The 18,327-nt window shown below is 39.4% G+C and overlaps 1 protein-coding gene and 1 long non-coding RNA gene across 2 annotated transcripts in view; one reads left to right on the top strand and one right to left on the bottom strand.

The window, feature by feature from the left end:
• Positions 1 to 15,282, top strand: part of nampt2 (nicotinamide phosphoribosyltransferase 2) — a 29,682-nt gene extending 14,400 nt beyond the window's left edge. The window contains exons 4-9 of the mRNA XM_088422351.1: positions 226 to 354; positions 622 to 780; positions 3,478 to 3,597; positions 5,404 to 5,544; positions 6,897 to 7,022; positions 11,942 to 15,282. Coding sequence (XP_088278477.1) covers positions 226 to 354; positions 622 to 780; positions 3,478 to 3,597; positions 5,404 to 5,544; positions 6,897 to 7,022; positions 11,942 to 12,103 — 837 coding nt within the window. The 3' untranslated portion in view covers positions 12,104 to 15,282. The remainder of the gene's footprint in view (positions 1 to 225; positions 355 to 621; positions 781 to 3,477; positions 3,598 to 5,403; positions 5,545 to 6,896; positions 7,023 to 11,941) is intronic.
• On the bottom strand, positions 7,209 to 16,319 carry LOC148417648 (uncharacterized). The gene is made up of 3 exons (XR_015866506.1): positions 15,873 to 16,319; positions 9,766 to 9,854; positions 7,209 to 9,221 (listed from the first exon to the last, which is right to left on the bottom strand). It is a non-coding gene; the product is annotated as an uncharacterized LOC148417648 (long non-coding RNA).
• Between the last annotated feature and the right edge of the window lie 2,008 nt (positions 16,320 to 18,327).

Genomic DNA, 18,327 nt, shown 5'->3' on the forward strand with positions numbered 1-18,327 from the left:
TTTATTGCAAGCAGTGCATCTATTCTCATGGCAAGGCAGGCAGTTTTTAATTTTTGTAGTAAATGTATAATCACTATGACTCCGGAAATGAAATGTCTCCGGAACAAATACATTTTGCAAGTAGAGGTACCGCTGCATCGCACTATTGTGCAAAGGGTTGTGTGTGGTTGTTTTATTTTCTGATTTGGGCTTACAACATGTTAAATTGTGATTCCTTTGTATCAGAAACACAACGGCCGTCTTCCTATCCGGATAAAAGCTGTGCCTGAGGGCAAAATCATACCCAGAGGCAATGTGCTCTTCACGGTGGAAAATACAGATGCAAGCTTTTACTGGCTAACTAACTACATTGAGGTAAATGGTGTTTACATATTTTGCCTCCTGTTAGGGGTCAACAACAGGTAGTCAGATGAGTAGTCCACCACGAGACCAGTTCACTAATGTTTATCTATGCTGAAAAAGAGATTTTCTATATTTCAACAGGGTTGGTGACACCTGATTTAGGGCATAATTTGAACCTTTGTATCTACTACCACTTATTGGAATACACCCATGCCGTCTGATTGAGTTCATCCCGTAACTTTCATGTTTGATGCCACCCTCTCTCATTGTTGGCTCCAGACCATGTTGGTCCAGATGTGGTATCCGATCACTGTGGCTACTGTATCCAGAGAGTTTAAGAAGATCCTAGCCAAACATCTGAAAGCCACTTCAGGAAGCCTTGTGGGTCTTGACCTGAAGTTGCACGACTTTGGCTACCGAGGAGTTTCCTCACAGGAGGTCAGCAAATTGTTTGATTGTTTTAAAAAAAAATACTTTATTTTAGTGAAGTAGTTTTTATTTATTTTTTTACAACAAAGACTTGAACACATCGGTCAAGTTTTTACTGCTGCTAACTTGTTCTCTGTGCTCTGGGCATTTGCCCTTGGTTTGATCTGTCCTGGAGGTTGTCGGCAGGCCTTGATTTCTAGATCTGGTCACTCCCAAAGCCTGGCAGCTTGTTTTGTCACATCAACACGAATTGTGCACCACATCAGGCAGCAATATTTGTTAAACACACCCTTGCTTTTACTCTTTCTCACCCTCTCTGATTTCTGTGCACTCTTCATTCTCTTTCTCTCACCTCACCTAAATCATTGCCCTGCAACCTCTCTAAAAACGAGTTGCTAACTTCAACAGGTGAAAAGGTTTAACCAACATCCTCATGCACAGCAAAACTCTTCTAGTAGAATATGGCATACCCTTAAGAATGCATAACAAACTTGAAAAATAAGACAGATTTAAAAAAAAAAACTAAGTAAGCTGTAACTGCATATTTTTAAGGTCCTCATAAGTATTTTACTATTTCTTGACCTGTTCAGTCTGCAGCTTTAGGTGGAGCTGCTCATCTGTTGAATTTCTGCAGTAGTGACACAGTAGCAGGCTTACTAATGGCCCAGCGATACTATGGATGCCCAATGGCTGGTTTCTCCATTCCAGCTGCTGAACATAGGTACAAAGCACATCATTACCTTTATAACTGCCATCTATAACTTACTGTATGGATTACATTGTTATGTGGACACCCTCAGCGCCTTCTTTTCAGATTTTACTTTTGAAAGTTTGATGACAAATGGCTCTTTTCATTTTTCATACCCCTTTGATCCTGTGTTTGTCTTCATTGGAGTATGAGAATTAATGTAATGAATCCACTGTACTACGGAAGGTACGGTGCATAAGAACAACATTTGAACATCTTATAATATGTTCAGCACATTCGCTATGGGAAACAAATGCGTTTATGAATTGCTTAATTGAGTTAAATCACATACACTAGCCAATCTGTACCAGGCTTGGGCATGAACATTTGATGAGCGTGATCACAAGTACAGTAGTAATAAGCTCTGTGGTCGAGGTGGACATGGGCACAGAAGGATTTCTCACACCTATGCCCATGCCAGTGGTGGATGTCATGTGTCAAATAATTAGTCCAATCTTTCCTGTCAATGACGTATTTTGTTAGCAACTGCTTTATATAGAGAAAAATGACCTGAATGACCAATAATAATAAAGTTGACACCAGCCATTCACAGGGGACAATGACCCTGCTTGACAGCAAATTATAGATTTCTGCAATAAAATATCATTGTATCTTAAAAAAAATATCACAGGAACCAGCTTGCAGCTAAGCAAATGAACTGACCCAAACAGCATGAACATGAGCTAGCGGTCATCAATTAGTTGAGAAATGTTACACTGAGCATTTAAATACTCCAGTGGTTTTGATGGAACATTTTGGCAAAACTCTCATGATTCAACATCAAGAACAAATTAAAACAACTGTTGTGATGTATTTACAGCCAGCATGGTTCAGCATGAGGTATTTACCATGTTTTCATTATTATCCTTCTCCAACGCCCTTGATTCAAATGATTGGCTCAGCAAGTTTTGCAAGAAGCCTGATAATATGAGTACCGTATTTCTCCAAGTACAAGTTGTTTTTTTTCCCCCTCATTTTCAAACCCCGTATTAGGGGGCTCGACTTATAACTGCGTAAGTAAAACCAGACCCATTTTTTTCTACAGATCTATCTTTGAATAACATTAATTACAATGTGAAATAAGTAATACCATTTTACAAGACTCAAAATTATATATACAGTGATCCCTCGCAATATCGCTGTTCATCTTTCACGGCTTCGCTGCTTCACGGGTTTTTTACAGTGTGGATATTTTTTACAGTGCATTGTGCTCTGAATCCTGATTGGCTCACGGGCTTTAATGTTGTCTAGAAATAAAATATTGACGCTCTACTGTATTGGTTTTTCACTTTATTACAAAAGGCAAGAGGATCCAAGAGCTTGCTTTCGTCTCTCCTGTGCCCGTATGCGCTCAACTCCGCTCACACGTTACTAACTTGCTAGTAAGCACATTGATTGACAGCTTGGTCTCTGTGACTCGTAGGCGTGCCGAGAGGAAACGCACACGTCTGTGTGCCTACCGAGAGCAACGGAGAAATGCACAGCTTTGGAAATCTGACGTTTAGATTTCTTTTGTAATAAGTTGAAATTTCAAGTGTATTGCTATGATATAAGAGGCTTCACTTTAATCCGATGTCCAGGCATATCCGTTTATAAAAATCTTCTTGCTCAGAAAAAGAAAGAGCTCAATGACTACTCATAACAGTGTGCAGGTTCAGGGCGAAGAGGCATAGCTGGGACTGTGAAATACGCGAGTGATAATGTTTCCAACTTTGTATTACTATATTAAAATGACATATTACTTTATTAAAATGATTGTTTTAAACAAATTTGGGGCTTTCAAGCAGGTTTTGATTTTGGGTTTTATTCTATAGTTTAGTATTGCATTGTAAAATAATAATTAAAAAAAAATAAAGCTGGCTACTTCACGGATTTCACTTTGCGCGTGTTGATTTTGGAATGTAGCCCCCGCGATAAACAAGGGATTACTGTAATTGTGGTTTTTAATTGTCTTATAGGTCATCAAGATTTTAGAGAAGTGTTTTGGATGTGTGCTTAACTCCGTAGGATACAAGGTGCTGCCTTCATACCTGCGAATAATACAAGCGGATGGAATTGACCTCTGTTCAGTGGATGAGGTAGTGATGCATGCATTATTACATTGTTTTATATACTGTATATTATTAGAATTGGACCTGCTATGGTAGCAGTCAGGTTCGGCGTGGTCGGTGATCTTTTCCAGCCCAGCAGTCTTCTTCTGCCAGTGACTAGTGTAACTGCTGCACATTCAGACCCAAAGTGAGAATTGGCTAAGAAAGTCTAACAAGTATATCAAACTAAAAACAGTGAGTCAACGCACAAATGCATATACCCAACTAATATTTGGCTTATAGCATACTGCATACACAGCAGCAGTGTGAGTACATTCACCTGCAAGTCTGGAAAAAGCGGTTTTGCTTCACTGTTTGCAAAGTACTGTAAGTTTCAGACTAAAGGCTGCACAGGTATAGCCCCATCATCAGAAATTGAGCTGAAGAAAACATTTTTTGTCATGGACAAAGTAGGACTGGACTCTGCAATTTTTTATTCAGAAATTCAGTCATTTTAATTGAGAAATGCAAACTAAATTGTGGTTTTAAGGTTCACAAACATACTAACGTTTTCATTCTAATAAGAAACTTTTCTTGTTCAAACAATGCATGGCACGTGCCAATCGTACGGCATACTGCATATGCTTGTTCTGAAAAATGTGGGAGAAAAAGCTCTTGCAAGAACTGGAAAAGCATTTAAACTCCATACAGCAAGGTGACTGGTACTAACTGAGGCGAATGGTACTAACCAGTTAGCCAAAATCTTTGTTCATCTAGGTCACACGTGATTTGAAACCTAGCTAATCTAGGTTCATTCATATGAAGGCATATTAAAAAGGTTTGTCGGCTTTGTTTTATAAGTTGTTTTGTGGCTGTTAAAAAGCCACAGCTGATCAGCAAACAAGTATTTCAGCTGCTGGTGTCTCTGGAGTATGCAAAACCTCAATGTAGGATTAGGTAGCGCTGTCAGAAAACTTGGAGAAAGTAGGAGGGTGCTCTTTCATCTGTTTCATTCACCTTTCTTTTTTGTGGTAAACTTAAAATATCGGACTAGTTCGCAACCGAGTGTGAAGCAGGTAGGATGAAGATCAGCAAAACCTCTTGTTGTCAAGTGAGGGCAGGATGAAGTGGGAGATCAAAAGGCTGATCGGTTCAACGTCTGCTGTCATGTGGACTCTGTATCGGTCAGTTGTGGTGAACAAGGAGCTTTGCTTTAAGGCGAAACTCTCTGTATACTGGTTGATTTACGTTCCTACCCTCACCTGGGATTGTGAGGTATGGGTTGTGACCAAAACAACGAGATCCCGGATACAGGCGGGCAAAATGAGTCTACTCTTCAGGGTGTCCGGGCTCTTTAGAGATTTGGTGTGAAGCTTGGTCATCTGGGAGGGACGCAGACTCCTCCACATTGAGAGGAGCCAGCTGAGGTTGCTCAGGCATATGGTTAGGATGCCTCTTAGACTGCTCCCTCAAGAGGTGTTCTGGTCAAGTACCACCAAGAGGAGGCTCCAGGGATGACCCAGGACATGCTGGAAAGACTATGTCTCTCAACTGGCATGGGAACACTTGGGGATTCCCCAGGAGTAGGGTGGCTGGTGAGGGGAAAGTCTGGGCTTCCCTGCTAAAGCTGCCGCCCCCGCGACCCCAAATAAGCAGATGATTTGATTGATTGACTGACTGACGGACGGAATGAATTAATGAATTAATCTCGGTGAGTGTGTCCAATTCCACCTTAAATAAGTGTTCTGTTAATGCTTTATTACATTGTCATTTGCATTAGCTTCAAGAGCAAAGGTGAGCACCATGGCACTTACTGTATGTCATCTTAGTATCTGCTTTGGTGTGTTTCTGCAGATCCTTCATAAATTGAGTGATGAAGGTTGGAGTGCAGAGAATGTTTTTTTTGGTTGTGGCAGTTCTTTGCTTCAGAAGCTCAATAGAGACACACTAAGTTGTGCCTTCAAGTGCAGCTATGTGGAGACTAATGGCAAAGGGGTGAGTAGAATTGCTATTTTTGCTTTGCACAGCTTTAACTACTGACATGGCTTTGAAAAATCCAGCACACCCACACGCAACCCCATTGAAGAAGCTTAGTTGGTAAGGATGGGACGAGATTAGAAAAGTCACAACGCTCTGAATGCACGATGGGAGCCGGCTGCTTTGATGCCCACATGGGTGCACCGTCACCATCTATCTGTACACCAAACTGCCAAATCCCGGTCGGACCACACCCTCTCAGAAAGCCTTGTGTTTGCATATCTTTGGTGGCAAAAAAAAAAAAAAAAACAGCAAAAAAGAAAACAACATATCGGGCATGACAGTATTCTCCATGCTGTACATACTGTATGTTCTCATATCATTGTACCATGGAGTGGCTAATTTTAGTTATATTTTGAATTAATTAGGCAACAGCAGAGAGGTCTACATACAATTTTGGTACCGTTTGCGTACTCATTTTAAACATTATTACAGACATATGCAAATTGGTTTTGCATGGGCACATTTTGTCTGGTACCTCTCCACACCTCATGAGAATAATTGAAGGCAATGGGGGTGACATATTACTAATTTCTTTGGGGCGTTTTTGAAGTCTTGACCTCTTTACTGATGTCTCCAAAACAAATTGATGAAATTAAAAATGCAAGCTAATATAATTTTCCTAATTGAAAAATACATGTTAGCTAGTTAGAGAAGAGTAGACCGGCCTGGCTTTAGACGCCCTTTAAATGGGAGTCAGGATGCACCTGCCATCATTCTAATTGCTCTCTAATTGACCATATAGAAAGCTCATTTGTTCTTATGGGCTTTTCCTGACATGACTGTGGTCCTCAGAACGCTTCCGTAGCATCAAAGGAATCTTATTGTTCAAAGGTATCAGTGAGGAGAGGGGTACCAAAGGAACTCACATATTAAAAACAGAACACAGAACTCACCATATGAAGAAAAAAGGGAAAAAACAATGTTGCATTACAAAGAACTGGGCATAAATTGATGAAAAGATAAAAAGAAAACTGATCAGGGAGTCTGTCAAGAAAATGATGGCAACTATTAGGGAGCTGTCGCAATGTCCAGTAAGTACTGAATATTCAGTACATGTGACAAAAATTCATCCTTATACTATCTGGGGTAAAGCCTGGCAGAACGGAAGCAAAATCTAGATGCATATCAACGACAGTCAGTTGATTTTGTAGGTCGAATACCTGAGATTGTTTGACAATGTTTCTGTTCTTGGGAATTCACAAAAAATAAAAATATTTTAGAATGGCCGTGCTTTGTATTAACACGAGTATGCTGTGCTGACATCTGACCCTCTCAAAAATATCGACTTCATTGTGTACCTATTACAGATGGATGTATGCAAGCAGCCAGTGACGGATCCATCTAAAGTGTCAAATAGGGGTCGTCTTTCATTGAGAAAGAACTCCGATGGTCTCCTGGAGACGGTAGAGAGAGGAGCGGGCAAACCTGAGGAGGTGAGACTGAGCTTCTAATGTACATGGTTGTGGTTTTGATACCATTACGCTGTTCATCAGCAACTATGCCAAAAGACAAGACAGCAAACTTAATTTTTTCACTGAAAATTCTCTTTAGAAATATCACATGGTGACATATAGGCACTGTATTTTCAACTGCTTTGAGGACTTCCATTTAAGACACAGTTACATTTGAAACTTTGAAACTTTATTAAACCAGGATTGATTCATTGAGATTACAAACATCCTTTCCAAGAGAATCCTGGCCAAAAGGCAGCAAAAAAAAAAAAAAAATACAATTTCAACACAATTTAAAATGACATACTAATTCGGTAAAGAGTTACAGGTTTAAGGAGGCTGCCTCATTTCCTCTGAGTTTTGATTTATTCATTCAATGAGCCAAGTTCCAGTCATTTCCTGACCTTTTGCAACAAATTGCATCTAGAACGGTTAAAGGAGGCACAAGCCACTTTCTCCAAGTTAGTCGCAGGAAATGGAACAGTAAGCCAAAAAAAAAATATTTGATTGCAAACTGTAATAAACAACACATCTCTGAGTTATTCAGTTAAAAAATGTAAGAATGGCTTTGGAAATAAAAATGTGCGATTGAGCCAACTTCCATGCAAACAAAGAAGGCTACTTTCGAGTACTGTATGTAACCCCAATAAGTATAAAAATAAATAGAACAAAAAGGGAAAAGAAATAAAACCAAACTGCCCCTCCCCCATGGAAGAAGTGGCTAATAATACCCTAATAGACAGCCTAATTAAACCAGGGCACACCTGTTCCCTGATTGCAGTCAGTAAAGTCACTAGACAGTCAACAGCTCTGAGTGCTAACACAATTCTTTCACCGGAACAGTGTAATTCGGATGAGATAAAACACGTCAAGTTAAGATTTACTACAGACAAGTTTTGGCCAGGTCCCCCCCCCGGGGATTGCGTGGGGATAGGATTCAATGCTCGGTACATCCGAGTGGCGAGCTACCATCGACCCTTGATATACACCTCAAGCAAGTACAGTGAGCCCCCGTGTTACGAACTTAATCCGTTCAGCGGCTACGCTCGTAACTCGAACTGCTCGTATGACGGGCAATCCAAACCTATGTTAATTCATGAATGCATGCAACGCGTGCAAAAACCTTAGGTAAAAACATCACGACTTTATACACATATTAAAAATGAGTAACATAACCTACTGTACAGTTAAATTAAATAACATAAATATACAAAGGAAAAATTACATTTACCTTTGGGGCGACGTGACTTGAGCTGGGTGGAGGCGGAGGGGAGCAGAGACCAAACCGCAGAATTTATTGAATTTATTTTCTTAAATGGGAACTTTTCTCAAAACTAGAACATATCACCGGCGATTTCCTTCTCTTTAATCCATAATAGAAGAAGCCTCTCAATTTTGTTGTCGATCGAGGTCCGTCCCCCGGCAAGGAAAGTCTTGCCCTTAGAAGATTGCCTAGCGGTTCCGTCCATACTCACGAGCAAGGTTAACTATGCACGTGCCTCGTTCGTATTTTTTTATTATCTCCTGCTTGGTTTCTATTGTCATCATCCTCTTACTTCTTTCTTTACCGCCACTTACAATTTTAGAAGCCATGTCTAACAGATAAAGTTTGCAAAGTCTTCACAACATTCCTTCCTTCCGTTTTTGACTCATTTTCTCTCCTTCCTTCCGTCCCGACCAGCTGTGCCATCAAGCTAGATAAAGGCGTTCGGCCAATAGCATATCGGCATTTCTGTGATTGACCTGACGCCGGCCAATAGCATCTCAGTGAGTGAGACCGTGACTGACACCGTGACTGATACAGTGACTGTGACATTGTAAGAGCAATACCGTTCTTCGTTGCTGTGACAAGCTTTAACTACTGATTTTGACGACGTGGCAAGGCGAAAATATATGAACAAATACAATGGCCGGCATATCAGATTGCTCGTAAGGCGAATGGTCTGTGCGTAAGTGGGGGACAAAAAACTCAGCGGACCACGCTTGTAAGTCGAAATGTTCGTAAAAGAGGGTGTTCGTAAACCGGGGGCCGACTGTCTTCCAAAGCCTTGCCAGCGACAGTCCATTTCACCACAACTTCGGCTGTGGTAGGGATTGTTGCCTACCTCTTCTTATGAACTTGTAATCGGCAGTCCATCCATCAGTGTATTTTTGCCCAACCCTCTGCCCCCTGCGGTGGCCCTGAAGTGCAAATGAAAAAAACAAATACCGAAGCAAAATTAAAAAAAGAAAAACACATTTACAAAAGAGGAAACAAAACAAAGAAAGAAAAACGCGTTTTAAAAGACAAAACAAAACAAAAACAATAGAAAAACACAATTCAAAAAAGACACGCAAAAAAAGAAAAGAAAAAACTTTTTACAAAAGTTGGAGCACATGCAACATTTTCACAAACGCACGCAACATTTCAAGAAACAAAACAAAGAAAGAAAAACGCATTTCAAAAACAAAACGCAAAAAAGAAAAGAAAAACCTTTTTACAAAAGTCGAAACGCACGCAACATTTTGAGAAACAAAACAAAGAAAGAAAAACGCATTTCAAAAGACAAAACAAAACAACAAAAAGAGAAACGCAATTTAAAAACAAAACGCAAAAAAAACAACCTTTTTTACAAAAGTCGAAACACGCGCAACATTTTCACAAACACACGCAACATTTCAAGAAACACTATTATTTAAAGACCAAACCGGAAGTGGTGGGGGCGGGAGGGAATAGTGGACTCACGACTGATTGGACAAGGAGGGGCAACTTGATTGGACGTAAATTGACTTTGTCTTTGAGCAGGAAGTTATTTCACGGGACGTCATCATTTCCTTAAAAAAAAAAAAAAAAAAAAAAGAGCGTCAACACTGATTCTGAAGTGGCCGCTATCAAAGAGTATTTTGAGTCAGGACATACATTAGAAGTGATACCGGATAGGATGAGGACTTATCATGGCATCAAAATAAGTATGCACACAATTTGCGCAAAATTTCTGTTACATTTGACTTTAAGTGTAAACTTTACATAGGCCTGGGCAATATCTTTTTTTTTCCCAGGATTAATCACATTTATTAGTTACAGATGCTTTAAAAAATAATTAAATTGATAGTTTCCTACCACGTTGCTACGGCACGTTTTCCCCTCATGAGCTTCCCTAGCTTCTGCTTGTTATTAGTATTACCGTAATTCTTTCACACTCACACCGAACAGAAGGCAAGCACAAGATGGCTACAGCTAAAGAAAGCAAAACATTTGTTCCTAAGACAGGAGTTGTATCGATAATGGTTTGAATTTGTGGTGACAGACATGGAACAAGTAACCCCACGCTGGAACAAAGGAAGCAGCACAACAAACTTATTTCAGCAACTAAGACATGGGCACTAACCGATATATGTAAATTGTCAAGCGTTGCAAGGGGAACAAGACTATCATTTCAACCTACAAACTCCAGCTAAAAAGCAGCTTACTGTGGAGGAGACATCTACACAAGGAAGCACGTATAAGAAAGGGACACGTTGCGATGGAGAGCAATCACTGAAGCAATTGCATTGCACATCGCTAAAGATCTAACAGTAAAAAAGACTGGGGTGGAATTTTTACATGCAGCAGGGCATACCTCAAGCCAGAGGCATTTGAAACCTTGTCTTGATTGCCCAAAATACATCTTTAAAAAAGATAATGGGAAGGGAGCAACACACACCTCAGGTCTTACGTAGAATAGAATAGAATAACAGTGCTCATTTTACCTCTGAAAACTGTTTTGTCCCCAGGACCCAAGATGTCAAGTTTTGTTGAACAAAAGAATTGATGGATGATGATTAATTTTCATGTCAAAAAAAAAGTACGTCCAAGGGACGCACGTTGATTTGAAAGTATGTGTGTATGTCAAAACTGATGCATCTGTGACGCAGGCAAAATGAAGAACTGGAATAGAATATCTTCATTGTCATTGTCTAGCTGCTATACAACTAAATGGGCAGCACCTTATCTGAATCGTTTTATTTGCATCCTAAGTTGCAATGTTTATGGTTATATCAATCTCATACAATGTACTACTATGCTACACTTGTTTTACAGACATTTCATTCAAGGCAGACATTTTGCACTTTTGAATTCTAAGAGGGATTTATGTCTGTTTTATGACATGCCCAGACATGACGCTTATATTAAATTGACATTTGTAACTTAGCGTACAATCTTTTTAAGCGTGCCTGCTCTTCATGGACTTCATAAAACTTTGTTGACAAATAATTAGAAATTATTACTACTTATTTTAAGTTTTTTGCACATAGAATGATAAGTTTTAATTGCTGATGTGGGTTTATTGATGTTTAAATGCTCAGAAAACTACCCTGCATAGTCCAGTAAGGCGTACGTGTGCGTATGAGGGGTCCAGTAACTAAAGGCATAAGAGTGAAATGCACGGACCGGCACTGTGTCTGTTAAATGCAAGTTTAAAATAAAAGCAAAACTTGTTTTGAGTCTTCTTTCATTTTTGCGCCTTTTCTTTTAAAATATAGGAGGGGGGGATTGGAAATTGAATTTTTGTGAAAAAAAAAAACCTGACATTTTAATTTAAACTTTATTTCTCGGCCCTAACTAAACATGTCTCTATTAAGACAGTGACATTTAACATATCCAAAGAATTGGTTCTCTCAAAATTTCAAGTGGACACCCCATATTTTTTTGACCTATAGTAGTTTTTTTGTTGTTGTTGTTGTTTTTTTTTTAAGAAAAGGGAATATTTTCCCAGTTTCACAATTGTTTTGTAATGTGTTGTGGCTAGGAGCTACAGCGCACATAGTATCTTTGTAGGGGCTTCATCAAAGCACTTATATCCACTTAAAAATTTTCAGCTGTTGTACATTTGAACGTGCTGATGAGCTCATTGTGATTCCTGTTTCTGCATATTTTGAAGGATCTCCTGGTGCCTGTATTTGAAAACGGATTCCTTCTGCAGGATTATTCCCTAGAAGAAATACGTAAAAATGCCAGATTGCGGGATGAAGACGTGACGCTTACCACACATAACCATAAAGAGGAGCTCTTGCACAACCACATCATCAATGGGATACATTAGATCACTTTCTAATCCTGTTGAGGCTGACTGGTGTTTAATATGCCTGGCGTTCCTAAAACCTCTTCAACGAATATGCAAGATTTCTCTCTCTCTCTCTTTTTTTTAATGCACACAGACACAAACATCTTCATATTTAAAATGAAACAAAGTAATCATAAGCACAAGCAATCCACTGATTATTATTATTATTGGCGGATCAACTCCATTCACAATTATTCTGGGCCAGCCCTGTTGTGGGCTTGATGACAAGAACTGAAGTAAAGGGGCAGCAATGTTTGTGAGCTTGTTGGTTTTTGTCCACTCACGGGTTCATTTTAAGATTTTTTTTTTTTTAATGCCCCCCCCCCCAGTTTTGCTAGTTACAATTTTTATAGTTCATGCTCTAAATCTATAGTCTTCCAATTGTTTTTTGATAGAGCAAGTACCAAAAACAGTACCGACTTTATTTTAAGATATTGGGTACTCAAGGGGCCTGCCAACACAATCCACGATATTTAAGAAAAAAAAAAAATCTGTCATAGAGTAAGTCCTTCTTTGCAGTAGTTGATGTTACACTGCGGCAAATCATCATCGGAGTCAGAGGGAGGTCTTTCACATTTTTTTTCATTGTGTAAAATGAACTCTTTTTCAGCTTGACTTTCTTTCTCACATTATAGACTAATGTTTAAAGCAGTACTTTAGACCAAAATAATACTAAAATAGTCTCATGAAAAACTATAAACTGAAGTGGTGCTTCTTGGGTTGATTGGCATAGTGTTGACCCTATCTTTTGGCAGTTTATACATAATTGACATCAACATAATGCATCAAGTATCCAAAATAAAACACAACCTCAGTTTACATATAGTGAATCTGGACATGAGTGCTCAGGAATGCCAAAAAAAAAAAAAAAAAGAATTAGAAATTGCATTGTAATCATCGGGATAACATTACGTGTCGGGATGTCTGTCATATGTCTGTCAGCTCGCCACTTCTCTTTTTGCTTACGGAAATACAATTATACTGCATCGGATGTTTGCCTGCTATATTGCTGCAATCGGTAAGCAGCCAATGTGGCATTTGAAGTACCAGAAAGCAGTGGAGAAACGTGTTCAGTTGAGTAAATAACTGGATTGGTTCAATTCACTACTTGTCATTCACAGCTATTGCACATGTGACTTTACAGGAGATTCATTTGCAGTTGCTCCCTTTCTTAGTCTGGTTTCAGGTTTATTACTGATAAGATTCTGGGATGTGTTTCCACTGCATGGCTGTCTCTCTTTCGAGTAACCAATGAATGCAGACCATCTTTCTCTAGTTCAGAGGTGTCAAACTCATTTTTGTCGCGGGCCATTTTGTAGCGAGAACTTCCTTCATTGGGCAGAAAAGTTGAGGAAACCAAGTCGATTTTAAATTGTCTCATAGTATTATTACTGTACACAGCAAATAGATGGCTTAGTTGTTTTGAAATCTGAAGTAAAACAGTCTAGTTTGTTCATTTATTGTTTACATTACTGTAACAGAACAAACCAAAAAAATCTCAACTTTATTTTTCATTATACACGACAAGCTAAAGTTTTGGAACAGGGTAATGGAAACTTACATGATTTGCTTTCGCAGGCCGGATTTGGCCCCCGGGCCTTGAGTGTGATACCTGTGCTCTTGGCCAGGAAATGCAAGATTGGCGTTTTTTAATTCTCTAATTAAATACTTTTTTTTGTTTTTTAGTAAATTCAAATTAGCAATACTTGTTTTACTTTTAGTGTATGTGATAGATGAAATTTAGACAAATATGAATGAAACTTTCTATAATCTATAGTTTTTGGGAAGGCAGTTATAAATGAGAACCAACATCCACCCTTTGAGTGTCATGTGAAGCATGATAATGCCATCCAGTGGACATGATTGCTAGTTGCACTCTTGTCCCCTGCATTCTCTCAGATGTGGGATAACAAACATGATGGTGTGTTATAGTCTAGGAACAAACTCCTTAGCTGGCTTTGTTTTCATGTTACACATATATTACTGTGTTGTGTTTCAATTGCAGTGTAACTGTAGAACGACAGACATGGTTTTAACTTTAAGTGTAAATAATAAAACAGAAAAAAATAATTGAGTGCAGACAGAGGTAAAAGAGTGAAGCGTCAAATGTCGCGTTCTAGTAGTGGCGGAAGGTTGGGCAAAACGACAGACGGAGTGACGATTACAATTTCGTCTGTCTTGAAAAAAATGATAGACTGACGCTAATGAATAGGGGGCGGGGCCCTGACGAATGTCGGACCGTCAAAGAAATGTAAGTTGCCCACCTCTGTGTTTACCTCATCATTATCAGATACATTTTCTCGGCACAAATGAAAACATCTTGATTGGTGTAATTAGATATTGCGTATGGATGTTTCTACATATGTAAGTATTCGCTGCTCTTTACTTTGGACGAAACCTATTTATTTGATCGCTATTTTGGCACTTTGGTGTCAGCTGACTTCATTTTCATTTCTTCGGGAATTGTCTTAAGTTGTTTGTGGTTGGAGAATGTCATGTCTATTTGGGAAAAGAAGTTTTCAATTGATGTTCATAGAATGTTTGGTCTGGTGATACATCAGCTGTCTTTTAAGCCATGTTTCTACAAAGAGTTCAGGCTACCCCAGACCAGTAAAGCCTGAGCTTACTTACCGCCATCAATTGTAAGTTAACTGTCAGGAGCAACAGCATCCGTTTTTCCTTCCCAAGGTACCACTTTTTGTGATGTTCGATACAGGTTTTACCTTTGAGCCCCTAGGTACAGATGTTTATGGTTCGAAAAAATGGCATTTTCAATATGGGAAAAAAATATGACCAATAAAACCTTTAACCAGACCAGTTAACTCCGCTTTGTTGAAAGAGCAAACAAAAACCGATGTATCTTACCCAGTGGTAGGGGTAAGATTCTTACCCTGAGTCATCATACGCCTTTGCAAGGCTTAGGCAGATAGCCAGGTGCTAAGGGCGCCGGACGATAGAAGGTGCCAAACAAATAGTAAAATTCACCCTCAATATAAACATTCTGATTATTTCTAGAGTAATAACTCAAAACATCAATTCAAAGGAATCCAAATTTGAAATTATTGCAATCAAATAAAAGGAACAAAGTAAATCATTCAAAGATAGTTTTTTTTTGTTTGTTTGTTTTTAGGGGGTTTTAAACATTGGATTGCGCAAAAAGGTTTATTGGCTCTCACCTTGGCTCACAATGTCTTACTGTCTTCTCAGAGAATACATGATTCCTGACTGTCACGACGAGGCATGGCGACGTGAGGCGGTGGAGGGAAAGGGGCTCAAAACGCAGGAGGACGGAGAGGGTTTGCTCAAACAAAAATGCTCTTTTAATAATAAAACAGGGCAGGAAAAGCAGAAGACAAAAACTTGACAAAGTAGCAAAATAAATGAGGAACGGAATATAACTCACGAGACTAAATGGGACTACGGGGGAAGACTGGAGGACGAGTACAGAGGCACAGGGAACACGAAGTGACAAGGTACAATAATCCGACAAAAGCAACAGAGCAACGGCGGTTTAAATACATGAAGACTAATTACTGAAAACACTACAGCTGGACGGGGACAGGAAGCAGGGGAACCGGATAGGCTAACCCGAGAGGAGCAGAGGCACACGGACAACAGGTGGACAAGATAAAACTAACGAGACTGAGACAAAGGCAGACGCAGGGAAAAACAACACGAATGAATGACGAAATGAATCAGGAACTACTGAAACTAAATCCAAAAACCCCAGACAGAACGTGACACTGACCTTGTAAAGGCGGAGAATGAGTACAGTATTCCATTTTGTGCTGCGCCTTCTGGTGTAAAACATAGTTGCACCGGGACAAATGACCCGTGTGACGTTTGGCCCGTTCTACTTCATATTACAAATTTAATTGCACTGCCGATGCACTGCTGGCGTTTAAATGTGTGAATAGTTTCTCATAATGTTGCCGTGGTTGAGTTAAATAACAGATTGCTGGATTGCAGCCAATGGCTGGATTGCCAGCCAATGGCAGATTACAAAATGTTCTTATTTTGTTGATAAACCAATCAAAGAAACAAAAGACATTCTTCCTTCAGCTTTGTGAAATACAGTAGACTATACTCATCAGATTCAGGTAATTTGGATAAGGTTCCACTTTGTTGCCTTTAAAGACTTTTTTTTTTCTTCTTCTCACAGTATCTCCGGGTCATGGTCCAGCTCCACTGTGAAGAGGCCTCTGTTGAATTGTGAAGCATTTGGCTTAACATGAGTTGATAATATTGGCTGACTACTCTTATCATCAGTAAATAGAAGGGAACCAGTTCCATTTGCAGTCATATGTGCACGCCCACTTGGCCATGGAACTCCTGAACAGCCAACTTTTGAAATGTACATGACATAAGCATGTACATGAAGGTGGGGTTGTCGAACTCATTTAAGCTTGCGGGCATGGAGAAAAATCTATTTCCAAGTGGGCTATATCAATGAAATCATCGTACTGTATATATTTATATACCTTTAAATCAACAACCTCATATGTAATATTCTTTTTTAATGTGGCGACCCGTCACAGACAGGGGCATGTTCCAATAATTATGAGAAATTTATTTGAATAAAATAATGTGGTGGTTGGTAACACAATTCCACAAGGACTGGAGCTTACCAGTCTGGTGCACTGAAGAGGGAGGAAGGGGGCCTCAAGGAGCAAAACGGGACACCCAAGTGACACACATAAAAACAGACACTCTGGTGAATGCTCAACCACGTTCCCAACGAATGAACTCCTTGAACTGCGTTGACGCAGCAAAACCCGCCAAACTGTTTATACGGAAGCGCGTCTGTAAACACGACGCAACCGCTGAAACGGTCCAAATCACACGATTGCTTTACTGTCTTGTGAGTGTGTTATCACTTCCATCATTCCAATAGTCCACATATTGCAGATATTTTTTTCCCCAAAATTCCATATTTTTCGAAGTAATTCAACATTCATTTTCAATGGGGAAACTTTCCCATTCGTTGTCAATTGGAATCGTATCTATTATATTTCCAATGGGAGACTCTTCCATTCGTTCTCAATTGAAATTGTATTTGTGGCATAGCAAAAGGCTTGTTGATAAGGTGGTTAAAGTACCGAACCAATGCGTAAACAGTCCGTGGTTCGATTCCTGGCTGGTTTGGCACTCAGAAAACTAATTGTTTTTCTATTTTGGTACTTCCAATTTTATATTACTCTACATATTCACGAGAGGACTGAATGTATTTCTTTTTATTCCAAATATTTATCCTTTTTCCACAAATCCTTATTTTCTATTCCAAAAAGTCCCGTTGATTTACTTTGGGCGAATTGACATTTAACTATAAACATTTACCTAAAACCAGTTTATTAAATTGGACATAAACTCATTCATTACATTTAATACTTCATAATAATCTGTCATAATTTCTAATTTATTTGGTATAGAGACACCCCTGGTACTGTATACACTAGGTCAGTTCAGTTTGTGAAGTGGGTTGCCTGTAGGAATTTTTAACGTCCAGCAGGTGTCAGTATTTGATGACACAATATCAACACAGTGTTAAGACGATGTGTCAATGTGCAGACACGCTCCATAACGCATCGTCAACCCATCGCTAGAGGAGCGCAGCCGTTTCCTGGCTGAAAGTGGCCTACTGACAGCCAAGGAGTGCGTAACTAACCGAGGCGCATTTCTTCTGGCGGCTAAAACGGCCAGCCGCATCCAAGCTGCCCCGGAAGAGGGCGTACCTAGGCTTCGTGGCGCCTGCAGGAGTGACACAGGTACCTCCTTTTTATAAAAAAGGCCCTAATTACTGGACTGGGTACCATTGCTACACCAGCAGGGAAGTTGGGAACTTTACCCCTCCCGCTACATAATACTGTCCAAAACAGTACAAGAACAACATCACTATTAATCATAAAACACTGACATTACTCATAGTCGTTAAACATTTCAACATTTTCATTTATTGGAAAAAAATCGGCCCTATTTTTTTTTCTTACATGACAAAATCATCGCGCGGGCCGGATTAAACCCTATGTTTGACACCTCTGCATTAGTGGATAAAAGTATATAATTTGGGGTATGGTATTAAATTTGCAAACCATATTCAAACCTTGCATAAATCCCAAAGGATATTTGTTTTGGAAGCTCACTTGCTTTGGTTGAAACTCGGCACAAACATTTATTCTTTGATTTTTCTCTTGGTTTTGTTTTGT

The sequence above is a fragment of the Hippichthys cyanospilos genome, chromosome 9, assembly GCF_059441005.1.
Source record: "Hippichthys cyanospilos isolate Australia breed blue-spotted pipefish chromosome 9, RoL_Hcya_1.0, whole genome shotgun sequence".
Taxonomy (NCBI): domain Eukaryota; kingdom Metazoa; phylum Chordata; class Actinopteri; order Syngnathiformes; family Syngnathidae; genus Hippichthys; species Hippichthys cyanospilos.